Below are 14,201 nucleotides of genomic sequence, written 5' to 3'. Positions count from 1 at the left end.
TGCTCCCTGGGCCTGTGGAGCATGGGCCTCACCTCAGAACTTGTTAGCCAGACAAATGATGTGACTGTAGCTCAGGCTCATTAACGGAGAGATTCCGAGGTTGACTCCAGTAAGCCCTCCGGGCGACTCTGAAGTCTGAGGACCACTGCCCTGTGCTAGCCGGTGTGTGACCAATGGAAAGGCAAGCAGACATAGAAGGAAACCCTGGGCACGGGGAACACGCCTTGAGGACAGAGAATGTACAGCTGCGGCCACCTCTTCTCTTTCCTGTCCCACCTGGAGTCCCAGCGTGGGGACTCAAGGGACCCTTGGCATTTTCTTCTCCAGGCAAAGTGTGATCCCCAGGAGTCCAATGTTAGACAGAAACAGAAACTGCTAAGGCTGCCCGGGGCAGGAGACAGTCACCTGAACCAGGGGTCGGGCGAGTGACATGAGTGAAGTGGGCTGGGTGGCAGCAATGCCTGGTGGGACCCCTGGGGGCTGGAGGCCTGGGCTCCGGGGGTGGCCGCCGCTCGGCTCCAGCCGATGGTTCTCCATGTTGTCAGAGCTTCTGGATTTTAATGTTGGAAATATGGATTTTTATGAACCTTCTAATTTTTTATGTCGGCGACTGCATCGAATTGTAAGAAATACTATGGAAGACAAGCAGAACGTGTCCGAGATCATATCTCAAGAGCCTATAGACCACCAGTCTGTGTCTGAAGTACACATTGATTTTCTGTATTATTAAGATTCTCAGTAAGCATCTCTGGGATATGTTTTATGAGGCGCCCAGAAAGTGGAGATAAAAAATAATAGCCAGGTATAAGAGTCAAGCGTTCCAGTGACTCGGTGTGATGTGACACATGTGCTGGGTGGCCAGTGGCTTGAAGGACAGCAGGAAGTGCCTGTGGCCCAGAGCGAAGCATTGGCCGCTGGCTGGCTCACGGTCGCAGACTTCAGGGAAGTGCCGTGAGCTCCACTCCGCCCCGATCCCTGACCGAGCGCTTCCTCTCTGCCAGGCACGGGGACGAATCCTTGACCAGCATCATCCCTCCGTGGGTATAATCATGCCCACTTCACAGCAGCGAGAGGCCACGTCTCATCTGGGACCTCACCCGGCTGATTTCAAAGATCCTACCGTGCCTCTCTCCCTGTCTAGACGTTCGAGCTATCACCCAGTGTTGTGTTACAGTCGAAAAGATACATTTTCTCCCCAAACAGGACTGTGAGGGAAGCTGAAGATGCTCTCACTTGGGAAGTAGGACGTGGCTGGGAGAGAAAGCCTCGCGCCTCCTTCGTCGGGCTGAGTGTTCTCCCTGCTCTTCCTCCGCAGTCCGCCGACCTGCAGGAAGTCATGTTCACGGCCCTCATCAAGGACAGACCCAAGTTCGTCCGCCTCTTCCTGGAGAACGGCTTGAACCTGCGCAAGTTTCTCACCAACGACGTGCTCACCGAGCTCTTCTCCAACCACTTCAGCGCCCTCGTCTACCGGAACCTGCAGATCGCCAAGAACTCCTACAACGACGCCCTGCTCACCTTCGTCTGGAAGCTGGTGGCGAATTTCCGAAGAGGCTTCCGGAAGGAAGACAGAAACAGCAGGGACGAGACGGACCTGGAGCTTCACGTACGTACTGCGAGCGTTGCTCGAATCCCCTGACCTTTTGAGCCTTCAGAAAAGTTCCCTACTCCCGCCTTTCCCGCTCCTGACCTCATAAAGTGGCTAAGACCTGGGCGTCGTTAATTTTTTTCTACTGCTTTCGGTTAAGGCAATAAGTGGACCTGGTGAGTTTTCCGATGTCTCGCTTCATGCTCTGTGCTAGGTTTCAAACCACTCGTTGTAGTTTTTCTTCGCTGCGAAGCGTGGCGTGGCACACCCTTTCCAAAGCCATCTTACCGCGGAGCAGGGACAAATGAACGGCTGCCCACTCGTGGCGTGGCCTTGTGGACACGCGCTGCCCGAACTAGTTCTCAGCTGCCCGTGCAAAGGACTGGAGAGCTTCCAGCTTTTCTTTCGTAGGTAGAAGGGGCATTGGGTATTTCCAGAGGGGCGATCCAGGCTTCCCCTGGAGAGGATGTGGGTGCACCGTCATGCCCCTGCGGGCTTTCCTGTTTTAAGCACAGGATGCCCAGTTCCCAGCTGCCAGCACCTGCAGCTCTTTGCGGAAGGTTCGCTCTAGGCAGACCCCGATGGCTGCCAGGGGTCGGCGTGTAAACACACCAGCTCCCGCCCCGTGTGGAGGAGGTGGTGCCGAGGTAGCACTCGATGCTGGCTCACGGGGCTGCCTAGCGGGACTCGTGCCTAGCTGGCCATCCGGACACCTCGTCGACGATGCACCCTTATTGGTCCTTTCTCTCAGATCTTGTTGGCTCGCTCTTGGTTTTCCTGGATTCACCCCTCAGATAAACTACTCGCCTCAAATTCTTGTCTCAGGATTGCTTCTGGGGAAACTGAGTCATTACCTTTTGCTGTTTTAGGATTTTAATGTGAGTCTGTATTGCAAACATCTAAATGAGACTCGGTGCTTGAAAGAATTGGAAGTGTTTAGAAGGCGTCTGTTTGGTGCTGCTTATGTTAAAACCCTCTGCAGGATCCATGGCTGTGCCTGGCGCAGGTTGGGTCCTGTCAAACCGGTAAGGGTTTTAAAAGGCATATGTACACTTAGTTGTCTTCTATCTGAAAAATTCCATTGGAAGATATGGGATGCTGGAGAGGAGCTGGGATTCTAATCGACGTGTCAGAAACTGCAACTTAGAATGATGCGCAGAGAAATACATGTGGTTTTGTGTTGTGATACTGAATTTAAACTGTAGGAAAGTCAGAATTTAGTTTGCATGATTTTTCTAGGTGAGAAATAGATTTGTATGATGAGAGGGAGTTGCTTTCTCTTCAGCCATCAGAAGCCATTCAGTTTTTAAAATGCCGTCAGCAAGAGTTTTTCACCCTTTATACCTCTCCATCTAGTTGTAACGTTGTCTTTTATGATAGATAAAAGGTTTTGTGTCAAACCATTACCACCTGGTGAAATGCGGAGCTGAAAATCCCATCCCTGTGTGGTTATGATGGATCCCTTTGCCAAGTTAGGGAGCCCTGCAAACACGGGGCGCTGCTGTCTAGGGCATCCTGACCCCGTTGTCATTCGCGAGGGGTGCAGCTTCTGTGACGCTCCCTTCCCTCGTGCTGACCACGTGCTCTGACCCACCCCCCCTAGGACGTGTCTCCCATTACGCGGCACCCTCTGCAAGCGCTCTTCATCTGGGCCATCCTACAGAACAAGAGAGAACTCTCCAAAGTCATTTGGGAGCAGGTAAACGCGCACGCGCACACGCACGCGCACGCCGGACGTCTGCTTCGCCGTGGTTCCGACCCCCGAACTCTCGCTCCTCAATAAAATGGGGTGTCCGCTGTCAGATGAGTACGCCAGTGCCTGTTCCCATGGCGACGGAGGCGTCTGGGAAGGGAGGTCCCCGGAAGGGAGCTGTGCTTGGCGGGCAACCCAGTGAGCCAGCACCTGCTTCTCAGGTGCGTGTGGGTGTGGGGTCGTTTCTAGGTGGACGAGGCTTCTAAGTTCAATATAGAAAGTTAATTTCTAGCTTTATTGGACAGGAAGTAGGGCCTGGACAGGTGTGCCTTTGGGAAATTTCTGGAGATTTTTCTTTGCGATTTAGCACATAAACAAGGTTTTGTAAATGATTTATGGGCAGTTGAAAAGAAGCTACGTTCTCCATTTCTAGCATGTAAAATTGGATACTGAGTGTTGAGCTCACACCCAGACTCACTAACTACGCTAGCAAGTCTTCCATGTCCTGTCCACTCCCCCCCTTGACCGGTGACAGTGTGATACTGGACACTCCATCCTCTTGCTGTCGCTTTCCCGTGGCAGTTACTCTGATATTGTCCTTTTATCTGCCGATTTCATTTTCAAGAGAGTGAGTTTGTTTCCGTTGACGACTGTTTTATGCCCATCTCAGTTGGTCCCTTGAGTCACTACAAACAGTTCAGACTTTGCCGTTTCCCGCCTTTGCTGTGAGTTCGTCCTCGTCTGACCTTGGTGTTGACTCGACCGCTTGGAGGGATTATGGGTTAACCCTAAGGTCCTCCTCCCTCCTAAAGACCAGGGGCTGCACACTGGCCGCCCTGGGAGCCAGCAAGCTCCTGAAGACTCTGGCCAAGGTGAAGAATGACATCAATGCCGCCGGCGAGTCTGAGGAGCTGGCCAATGAGTACGAGACCCGCGCAGTGGGTAAGCCCCCGGGACGGGCTGCCGCGTGGGCACTGGCATGCCAGGCGGCCGGTGTGGGCCTGTGGCATTCACGTGCCGGGTGGCCGAGTCAGCGGCATGCCCACGCTCCTGCCTCTGGCCTGATTCAAGGGCTGCAGACCCCTGGGCAAGGGCACACACGCCGTGGCAGAAGCCATAGGCCCTGCATCCTGGCGTTTACTGACTTCCCCGAGAATGGAAGTAGAAACCCTGGGCTCCCTTGTCCCTGTCTCGTTCCCGGGGCCCAGGTCTGAGTAACTCAGCACCACGGACAGCTTTGGGGTGTTTCGGTTTGGGTGCTGTTAAGGCGCTGTGACAGGTCTGAGGTTTTACCCGACTTCCAAGTCATCGAGCCGGCTGGCCACTTTCACTTACGTATGCTGACAGAAGACCCCAGACCCCTGCTGACAGAAGACCCCAGACCCCTGCTTTATCACCAATGGCAAGGGCAGCAGCCAGAGAAGCATCTTGGGTTGGCCCCCATGCCTTGATTTCCCCGTAGTGATATGAATAGGGCTGGCGTTGCCTTCCCTGCAGCTCCCCAACATTAAGGGGCTCGAAGCTTCTATCAGGGCTGCAGCTGACCTGCCCACATGCCCCCTCCAGGACGCGATCACTCATTACCTGCAGTGGGAGAGGGTAGAGGCCGCACTAGGTTCTGGAATGTCTTTCTTCTGCTCTTCGATCGTCTCTGAGCAAAGCTGGTCAGCGCCCTTTGCTCAGAGGGACAGACTGTGCAGGGAGCATGGGAAATCAGGGTTAACAGCCCCTCAACAGCAGAGTAAGTTTGCCGTGTGGTACGCTGCAGAATGCACGGATGTTTTCCTCTTATCATTGCTAATGAAAAAAGTACTCCTGGGTTTAGCTTCTCTGGGTTGGAAAAAAAGGTGTCTGATGATTTCTTTTTAATATATGATCGTATACCAATTCCTGACTGGCCTCTAGCAGGCAATGGCTCTTGATAGCTAAAAACATTTTCCGAGGACCTCCACTCCGATGTCTTTGTCATCAGGTCTCAAACGCAAGCCTGCCCATGAGGAGTAGGTCAGTCTTCTTGCATTTTTTATTTTTTATTTTTATTTTTTTTTGCCTTATCTGCAAAGAGACCTCACCAGGAAAGCACAGGATGTAAACTAGATGCCCTCGGAAGGGAGGCAGGGGGTCTTCATACTCACCCCAGTGGCTGAGCCCCACCAAAGAGGGGGTCCCCGTGCTCAGTGCAGCTCAGTGCAGTGGGCACGTGCTGCCTCGAGGAGCCGGGCTGGGGATGGCGCGCCATGGAGAGCCCCGTGTTCAGTGAGGAAGCATGCCATGCTGGTGTTCTCCAGGCTTCCGCAGACCAGGACGCTCACGCGGGCTTTTCTTGAAGCTGGGGCCTGGCCGGGGGGCGGGGGGGGGGGGGTGGACGGTGCGGGTGTTGGCCGGCCCTGCCTCCAGCTCCCCCTCTCTCTGGGCCGCTGTGACCGTAGAGCTGTTCACCGAGTGTTACAGCAGCGACGAGGACCTGGCGGAGCAGCTGCTGGTCTATTCCTGCGAGGCCTGGGGCGGGAGCAACTGCTTGGAGCTGGCGGTGGAGGCGACAGACCAGCACTTCATTGCCCAGCCCGGGGTCCAGGTAAAGTGCGCGGCCACCCGACGCCACGCCCAGAAACGGGCCTTCGACATCGGACGCTGTCAGTGACGCTGAGAAACGTGACGTCTCAGCAGACCTGCTCCTCCAGTGTGAGGCCGCAGCAGGGGAAGGTGGGGATGTCACAGGAGGGGGCAGGGCTCCCGCACCTGCAGGGATCTGTGCTTCGGGAGACGGCACGGGACAGAGAGCGTTCTTGCATTTCCACAAAGCACACAGTCCAGCACCGAGGTCCGGTCTGAGTCCCAGTCCTCTGTATCCGGTCGGGTGTGGGGTGAGGGGCCCTGGTTCCCCTCTGTGAAAAGGGCGCACTAGGGGTGACAGGGAGGGGACGCTGTGAGGACCCGATGAGATGCCGCGTGGGAGGTGCCAGCCCGTCACGTCGGCTGCTGGCGTTGCGGTCGGTGCTAGCCGCCGCGGCAGAGGAGCTGGGGTGAAGCGGCCACAGCCGGTGCGAGGCTTTCCGCACTGAATTAAATTACGAACGGTTCGCACCTGGCGTCTCAGGTGGCAGAGGGGAGAATTTCCACCCGCGGTCCCAGTTGGAGGGGGCCGGGTGTGAAGTGGGGGGCAGGACGGGCTGACACTCGTCTGCCACACCGGCGACCACATTCCGTCTACACAGAGTGCCTCGAGGTGAACATCGTCCCATTTTACTGATGATTCAGGAGCTCAGGGAGGTTCTAAAACATCCTCCAGGTGGCGCTGCTAGGATGTAGCAGAACTGGGGTTCGATTCCATGTTAACGATCCGTCTCATGCATCGTCGTTACTCAGGCATCGTACTGCGCGGCCAGTGTTCATAGCACAGTGTTCGTGCAAAACTCGGCGGCAATCGCAGCTAAGTCAGGTTAAGCCGGGCAGTCGTGTGTGACCAGGCTCACACGAGGGACGAGTCTTGCCGTTGCTGCGTTTCGGCCTCCGGACCGGGGCGGGCTGGAGCGAGGCCGGCACCACGGTGCGGGTTGCCCGGGAGGCTGGCGGGCTAACTGCCAAGGCGGTCACCGTCTGCTCACAGCTTCTGAGGCCCCAAGCCCCACCCTCCCCGGAGCTTTGGGCCCCGGGGACGCTGACTCATTCTCTTGTCCCGAGGCTTTCAAGTACATGCCAGTTCCATTGATGTTCACGGGAAATCTCCCTGCAGGCCCAGGGGCCCGGGCAGCTAGCTTCCTGTAGGCAGGCTGCTGGGTGGGGTCAGAGGTCACCACTCGGCAGAGGCCCGCTGTGCTCGTCGCCCCGGCGGGGACATGGGAGTGCGGAAGGCTGGGCGTCACCTGTCTTTGTTCGAGGCCCCCCGGAAGCAGGCCCCAAGTGGAGGGTTTACCGCATCAGCCTGATCTGGCGGTGGGGCCCGGGAGCGTGGGCGGGCGTGGGCAGCGGCAGGGGAAGGGAGGGAGGCAGACACAGGCGAGCGGAGGAGCGCGTTGCACTGTGCAGAACTGGGCCGGCAGGAGAAGCCCCCTTTCCCAAAGGGCGGTGACGGGGCGGTGGGCGGGGCCGCCCGTCCTACCCCGCCCCCCTCCCATGCTCCCCACGCCTCCGGGTTTCCGCTTGCCCTGCCCGGAGACACACCTGTCCCCCTTGGATGGACACGTTCTTTTGAGAGCCCTGCAGCCCTTGGGTGGGGACCAGTCTATGCCCACCCCTTTCGTGCTGACGTGTAGCGTGGCTCTCAGAGGCAGCCCGAGTGTCCTAACCGCCACCTCCACGGGAGGTCCCCGTCCCACCTGTCTCTGGTTGGCGCAGTCTGGGAAACACTTTTTCATGCATTTCAGCTCAAATCATCTCGTTCAGGCGACAGTGGCCGCTCCCTTTCCAACTCTGGCCCTGATTTCAAACTGGTAGGGGCGGGGTCACGTCTTCACTATCTCAGAAATGAATCTCACCAGATAGAACCCAGTTTGGGAAAGGACTGAAACTCGAACGGAATTTAAATTGTTCGCCACAGGCAACTAATACAAGAGAAGAAGAACCCTGATTCGGAGCTACTTACGGTGGGGGGCGGGGGGGAGGCGCGGGCGCTGGGCGGAGGGGCCGCCCACCCTCCGGCGCGTCCTCGCGGTCACGAGGACCCGTGTCCTTTGTCTCCGCTTCCCTGCAGAATTTCCTCTCCAAGCAGTGGTATGGGGAGATTTCCCGAGACACCAAGAACTGGAAGATCATCCTGTGCCTGTTCATCATTCCCTTGGTCGGCTGCGGCTTCGTGTCGTTTCGGTATGAAGCCGCGTGCGCGACCGTGTGTGCGCGTGCACGCTCCCGTGGGCGGGATCCTCAGGCCTGGGGCGTGCGGCTGTCCCGCCGCTGCCTGCAGCGGGGTCCGGGAGGCTCTGGCTTCTCCCGGGGTCGATTTCAGACGGGCGGAGCCGGGGTCCGGGCTTCAGCGTCTCAGGCAGCACCGCAGATTTGCTAACCCTGCAGTGCCGAGGGCCAGACCAGGCCGGGTCAGCCTTAGAGCACGGTTTGACCCCACCCCAGCCGTGGGTCTGTCGTCACCTCCGTCCCGAGGGAGGCCTGCAGCCCGCGCAGCGGCGTTGGCCCTTGGCCGGCTCGGTGACGCCGCTCTGGCCTCCGGGCGCAGGAAGAAGCCGGTGGACAAGCACAGGAAGCTCCTGTGGCACTACGTGGCCTTCTTCACCTCCCCCTTCGTGGTCTTCTCCTGGAACGTGATCTTCTACATCGCCTTCCTCCTGCTCTTCGCCTACGTGCTGCTCATGGATTTCCAGACCGTGCCGCGCTCGCCCGAGCTGGTCCTCTACGTGCTGGTCTTCGTCCTGTTCTGCGACGAAGTGAGACAGGTGGGACAGTCCCCGCGCGCGGCTTCCCTTTCCCCCCTCGCCAGGCGCCTGTCTTCTCGGTAGGTGGCGGCCCTGAGCTCCCGGGGCTGCCTCCCCCGCCCCTTAGCGCTCCCGCGAGGTCTCTGCGCCAAGGCGCCAAGCGCACTCACTCTTCGCTCGCTAATTAGTGTTTATTGGTGGACGGTGGACGCAGCGCCGGCCACGAGTCGGAAGAGCAGGTTGACCTTGGACTGTGACCAGCTCCGTCCTCAGGAGCCGTTCGTGTTCGGCAGGCGCCTTCGCCGGGGGAGGCAGTGGGATGAGTGGCGGGGGACCGGGGTGGGCTTTAGCCTCTTAACGCCCAGCCTGTCAGAGTGACGATGCCGGAAAGCCATGTAAGTCCCTGCGGATTTCGGCCAGTTTGCGTGAATTATTATTCGTGGTGCTTTTTTTTTGTTGCGGTTTCTTGGGCTCTGAAGGCTTGGGCATCCTTTCTCCGCCACTGAACCCAAAACTTTAGCCCAGGCCTGGCACGTAGCAGGCTCCCGGCTAGTAATTGTCCAATAAATAAGTATCGATGTGTGAAGGACAGTGCTGATTCCTAAACCGTCAGGAAAAGTCATCCCAGAAAATCGTTTCAGGCTCAGCAACTTACAGTTTATTCGAGAACTGCTGTCACTGTCACTCCCGTTGTCCCTTCTGAGACCGAACCCAACATCGAATCCGCTCAACTCGTATGGCCCGGGTGCCGTCCCAGAGTCTGTCCCAGGCCTCCGCCCGCCGTTTATGAGACGCCGCGCCAAGCGCGGTGGGGAGTCGGAGGGGTGGGGAATGCTGTTCTCGCCGTTCAGAGTCACCCCCTGGGAGGCGGGGGTGCAGACGGGGGAGGCGAGCGGGCGGCGGGGGAAGGCGAAGGACGCAGGTCAGGGTTGAGCATGGTCGGCAAGAAGTCCGAGCCCTCGGCTGCTGCTCGCTGCCCCGCCCCGTGCTCCCGCTTCTCCGACAGCCCCGGTCCCGGCCCCTCCGCCTCTGTCGCCTTAAGAGCCGAGGCCGTGAAAGTCCACACGTTGCTTGGTTCCTGCGGGCAGCCAGAAGGGCCGCGTGTCTAAAGACAGCACTTCGGGGCGGCTCCGAGGGCAGAGCTCGGCCTCGGCGGAAGGTGCAGAGGCGCGGGGGCGCCGGGGGGCACAGCTCGGTTTGAGCCAGACGCCTCACGCACGCATTCTTCCCTTCGACAAACACTCACTGAGCACCTGCTGGGTGCCGGGCACCGGCGTGGACGCCGGGGAGTCAGCAGTGACCCCACAGACAAACGTCTGGGTTCTGTGGGGCCTCCCGCCTCGTAGAGGTGGCTGGCAGGGTCGCTGCACGTTGCGGCGGGCGCCCCTGGCCGAACGAGTCACACACTCACCATGGGGCCGGCCTGGAGGACCTGCCACAGGAACATTTGCCCTGATGTCACACACACGTCCAGACACCTGTCGGAGGGCACATAACAGCTCAGTCCCTCTCACAGTCGTGCAGGAAGGGGGCTCGGGGCAGGTGCGTTTTGCTGGGAGAAGGGTCCTGGGCAGACGTCGTTGGGGGCCCAGGAGGGGCGGACCGGCGCGGGGACACGGAGCGGGAGCAGGCGGGCGGGTGGAGGAACCTCAGGGAGGCGGCTGGGGAAGACGGTGCACTTCCCGGTCATTCCCGGGGCCTGCCTGGAGGAAGTGGTGCCCACCCGGTCTGGCCAGGTCCCAGCCGTTCCGCCTCCCTTCCTAATGGGAGATGCTGGATACAGAGGGCGGTGAGGAGGACATACAGGTTTGTCCAAGTGTGTCTTCCTTCTCTTTTTCAAAGTTACTTTTGAATGGGCCGATTTCCATTCAGCAATACCGGTGGCGTGGGAAGCGCCCTCTCCTGTGGGTTACGGGTGGGTTCAAGGTCAGCTGGGCGGGTTCAAGGTCAGCTGGCCCTTTGAGGACAGCGAGTCTGCAGAACGCAGCCTTGGAGCTTCCTGCCATGGCTGGAGTCTGACACGAGGGGGCGCCGTTTCTCTTCCTGTCCGTGGACTCCCAGCCTGGTGATCCACGCTCAGAATGGTTTCCTCTGAGGACAGGTTCTGCGGCCCCCTGCAGCCTTAATTAACATAATCTGTACTTGCTGAAAATACCGAAACCAAGCAGGATGTTGCTTAGATTGTGTCTGGGTGCAGGAGGGTGCTCTTCAGTGTCTCCCGGCTCCCCTCCCCAGGGGCAGGTATCAATATGCTAAATTGGAAATTTCAAACAAGGCAGTCGGTGAGCTCAAACATGGTTGTTAAATAACTCTTGGGTCCACAAAACAGATTGTGGATGTTTATTTAAGATGAGATAAATTCCGTCATCTCTTCACGAAGAGCCCTGTGCAGTCTTGAGGCCCTTTGAATCCCCACATCCTGAAAGGTCTGATGAAATATGGCCCCGGTACTCCAGGAATAATAGCCCATATCCGGTGTTTCCTTCAGAAAAGAGGCCTCGATTCATTTTTTAAAAACATTTCTTCACTGCAGCAGTGCCTCTGAGACCCAGAATCGATCTCCTCATCACACAGGCCAGGCTTCTGGGAGTCTTGTAGGCAGAGGCCCAGCCGGGCCCGGGGTGGCCGAGTCACCCCGTGCCCCGAGACCAGGGTTTTGAAGGGGGAACGGGCAGTGGGGGTGGGGGAGGCTGGGAAACTTTAATATTTTCTTGGCGCCTGATTTCCTAGTGCACTCACCGACCCTCTTTGTCCACAGAAGTTGCTATTCGGATTTATACATGAATGCCAGGAAGTGCTCGAGAAACAAGTGATGCTTTTTGAACCCCTTCCGAGTCTAAGATTTCGGGGTCTCTGTGGGATCTACAGAAGCAGTGTGATGTTGGGGAGAAGAAACTAAGATTCAGAACCCTGGGACAGCCGCTCGTGGCCGTCCTTGGCTTTCTTGTTTTCCTCAGGCCTTGGTTTTAGCTCCAAAACAGGAAATATAATATCTGAACATCAGACAGACGCACACTGGCGAGTTCATTTAGTAAGACTGAGAAGTGCCACGTCCCTGTGATGACTGTTTTTCCCTGCCCCGCACGACTAAGTGTGCTGGCTTTGCACCAGGGCAGGCTTGGGCCTTCGGCGTTACCTCCCCTCCGGCCCGTTTGATTTCAAACGCGTTTAAATGCCGTTCTTTCCCAAGAGCTCAGGATTTCTGGAAACTCAGCACTGCACCTGATCCCGTCTTTGTGTTCCCGGGGGGCCTGGCACAGGTGCCCGGAAGGCTGTGGGCTGGAGGTACACGTGCCTTGCGTGGACGCAGGCATGTAGGGCCGGACGACCCCCGGGGGTCAGCCCCGTCCCGCCGCCGGGTCGCAGAGAGGCTGGCCTGACGCCGTCCCCCCGCGGGTGACCCTCTTCCCCGCCCTCTCGGTGTTGACCCCGTGCGCTTCCTTCCAAGATGTCACAACCGATGTGTAGAGATGCCTGTCACTCGCTTCTGTGACCACATTGGTCCTCGTAGGCGTCACATGTATAAAGCAGCACCGTGCAAATGAGAAAAAAAAAAGAAAGTTCCTTTTTTTATCAAGATGTTGAATTGCTGCATGTGGGAAAATGTTTGCGATAAGTGCAGAGATCTGTGACGACGGGGTGGGTGAGCTTCTCGTGCGCGGTGCGCGGCCCGCGCCCCGGGCTCTCCGCGGCTGGCGCCACTCTCTGCACGCGCCCCTCCAGGAACGGTGAGGGCACGCGAGCCCTTCCTGTTGGCTTTGTCCACAGCACATGACCGGCAGGACAGCAAGCACGCGAGGAGCTTCCGGGCGCCCCGGGCTCGCGCGGCCCCTCGCCGGCTCGGGCGGGGTCTGGGGAGCAGCGTGTGACCGCCCGGCAGTCCGGAGGCCGTCGGCGTCTCCCGGCGGCTCACGCGCCCTCTCTGCCCCTCTCCGCCCTGCAGTGGTACATGAACGGGGTGAACTACTTTACCGATCTCTGGAACGTCATGGACACGCTCGGCCTTTTTTACTTCATCGCGGGAATCGTGTTTCGGTGAGTCGTCCTCACCACTTTCCCGTTTCAGGTGGTTTGGGGTGGTCCTGGGAGAAAAGGTGAAGGGCAGGTCTCGGACGGCGAACCCCAAGATCAGCCCGTTCCCCCCGCCGTCAGAAACGGGTGCGGGAGATTCTGTCCCTGCTCCTCAGAGACGCGGCCGGGCTGGCGGAAAGCCGTGGCCCGGCTCGTCCTCCCTCCTCGCGGTCCGTCCCTGAGCCGGGATTCCTCGCGGGATTTCTTCCCGTGCCCGTGGAGCCCGGGGAGAAGGAGACGATGATGAGGATGTGAACTATCGCGCGGCGTTTTCATTTGGGGCCGCGTGACCTTCTGAAATGCCCTTCAGTTCAGCTCGGATGCAGGCTGCGGAGGCCACCCTTCCAGTGACAAGCATGTTTCCCGTCTAGAAGCAGTCAGCTTAGAAAAACCAGTCTAAAAGTACCGCTGAAGGCAAAGAGCCACGCGCAGTCTGCGTGATGGGGGAATCGGGGTGCACCCAGCACCGTGGCCCGTGTCACGTCCCTCCAGGCCCGACCACCCGCCTTTGCACCCACCGAGGACGAGACGGTCCACAAGCCGTGCTCATGCTACGACCGGAAGGGAGGAAAAGCTCCCTCGGGGTCCCCCCCGCCCCAGGACCTCCCTTTCTGTCTGGATTGAGCAACCCGCTCTTGAATCGCAGTTGGTAGGACGCGATTTCCAGAACATTCCAGTTAGAAAGCACGCATGGCTTTCGGTGGACACATCGGCGTGCGGTCAGCTAATCAGACGATCTGGTGCGACCGACGTGAATTGTCATGAGGGCAAACCTGGCGGCGTCCCCTCCCAGGTGGCCGCGGTGGGGCGGGGGCGGGGTGGCCACAGTGGGACCCGAGGAGGGAGGGCTGGAGTGGCGGGGGCCCAGGGAAGCTCCGTTCTGTGTGACGTCCTTGCCTCTGCCGGAGTTCCCGGGGGAAGAAGGCCACGGTCCTTGGTCTCCGCCGATGGACAGGTGGGCGGTGTCCACGGCCTGTCCCCACTCACTCCCGGTCCCCCGGCTCCCAGCTGTTTTTGTCACATCTGGTTATTTTTTTAAAAAACAAAACTTGGAAGTGTGATGTCAGGATCTCGTGACTTCTGTTTCTCTGCTCTCCATAGGCTCCACCCGTCTAATAAAACCTCTCTGTATTCCGGACGAGTCATTTTTTGCCTGGATTACATTATATTCACTCTAAGGTTAATCCACATTTTTACCGTAAGCAGAAATTTAGGACCGAAGATCATCATGTTGCAGAGGATGGTAAGAATGAAGGACGTTCGTAGTTGTCCATTTTCTTGCTGTGTCAGGGGTTTTTTTAAATGTCGATGGAAGGGTTTCGTCCACAGAGTGACTGTAGCATTTCGCAATGAGTGAGATTTGCTCTCCTTGATGAGCTTTCAGCAGGGGCCCCTCCCAGGTTGAAATCTGACGAAAGATGACTGTTGGGAGCAGACGGCTTAATTCGAGGAATTGCTAGTAAAGGTATCCGTGTAGATTTTACGC

At 58.1% G+C, this 14,201-nt stretch overlaps 1 protein-coding gene across 1 annotated transcript in view; it reads left to right on the top strand.

The window, feature by feature from the left end:
• Positions 1-14,201, top strand: part of TRPM8 (transient receptor potential cation channel subfamily M member 8) — a 66,939-nt gene that overhangs the window by 24,641 nt on the left and 28,097 nt on the right. The window contains exons 11-18 of the mRNA XM_016158956.2: positions 1,316-1,606; positions 3,192-3,287; positions 4,094-4,223; positions 5,711-5,856; positions 7,972-8,084; positions 8,449-8,665; positions 12,588-12,679; positions 13,817-13,958. Of these exons, the coding sequence (XP_016014442.2) occupies positions 1,316-1,606; positions 3,192-3,287; positions 4,094-4,223; positions 5,711-5,856; positions 7,972-8,084; positions 8,449-8,665; positions 12,588-12,679; positions 13,817-13,958 (1,227 nt within the window). The remainder of the gene's footprint in view (positions 1-1,315; positions 1,607-3,191; positions 3,288-4,093; positions 4,224-5,710; positions 5,857-7,971; positions 8,085-8,448; positions 8,666-12,587; positions 12,680-13,816; positions 13,959-14,201) is intronic.

The sequence above is a fragment of the Rousettus aegyptiacus genome, unplaced genomic scaffold (assembly GCF_014176215.1).
Source record: "Rousettus aegyptiacus isolate mRouAeg1 unplaced genomic scaffold, mRouAeg1.p scaffold_m13_p_2, whole genome shotgun sequence".
NCBI lineage: Eukaryota > Metazoa > Chordata > Mammalia > Chiroptera > Pteropodidae > Rousettus > Rousettus aegyptiacus.
Note: the sequence above shows the minus strand (reverse complement) of the source record. Positions and strands in the feature narration are given on the sequence as shown.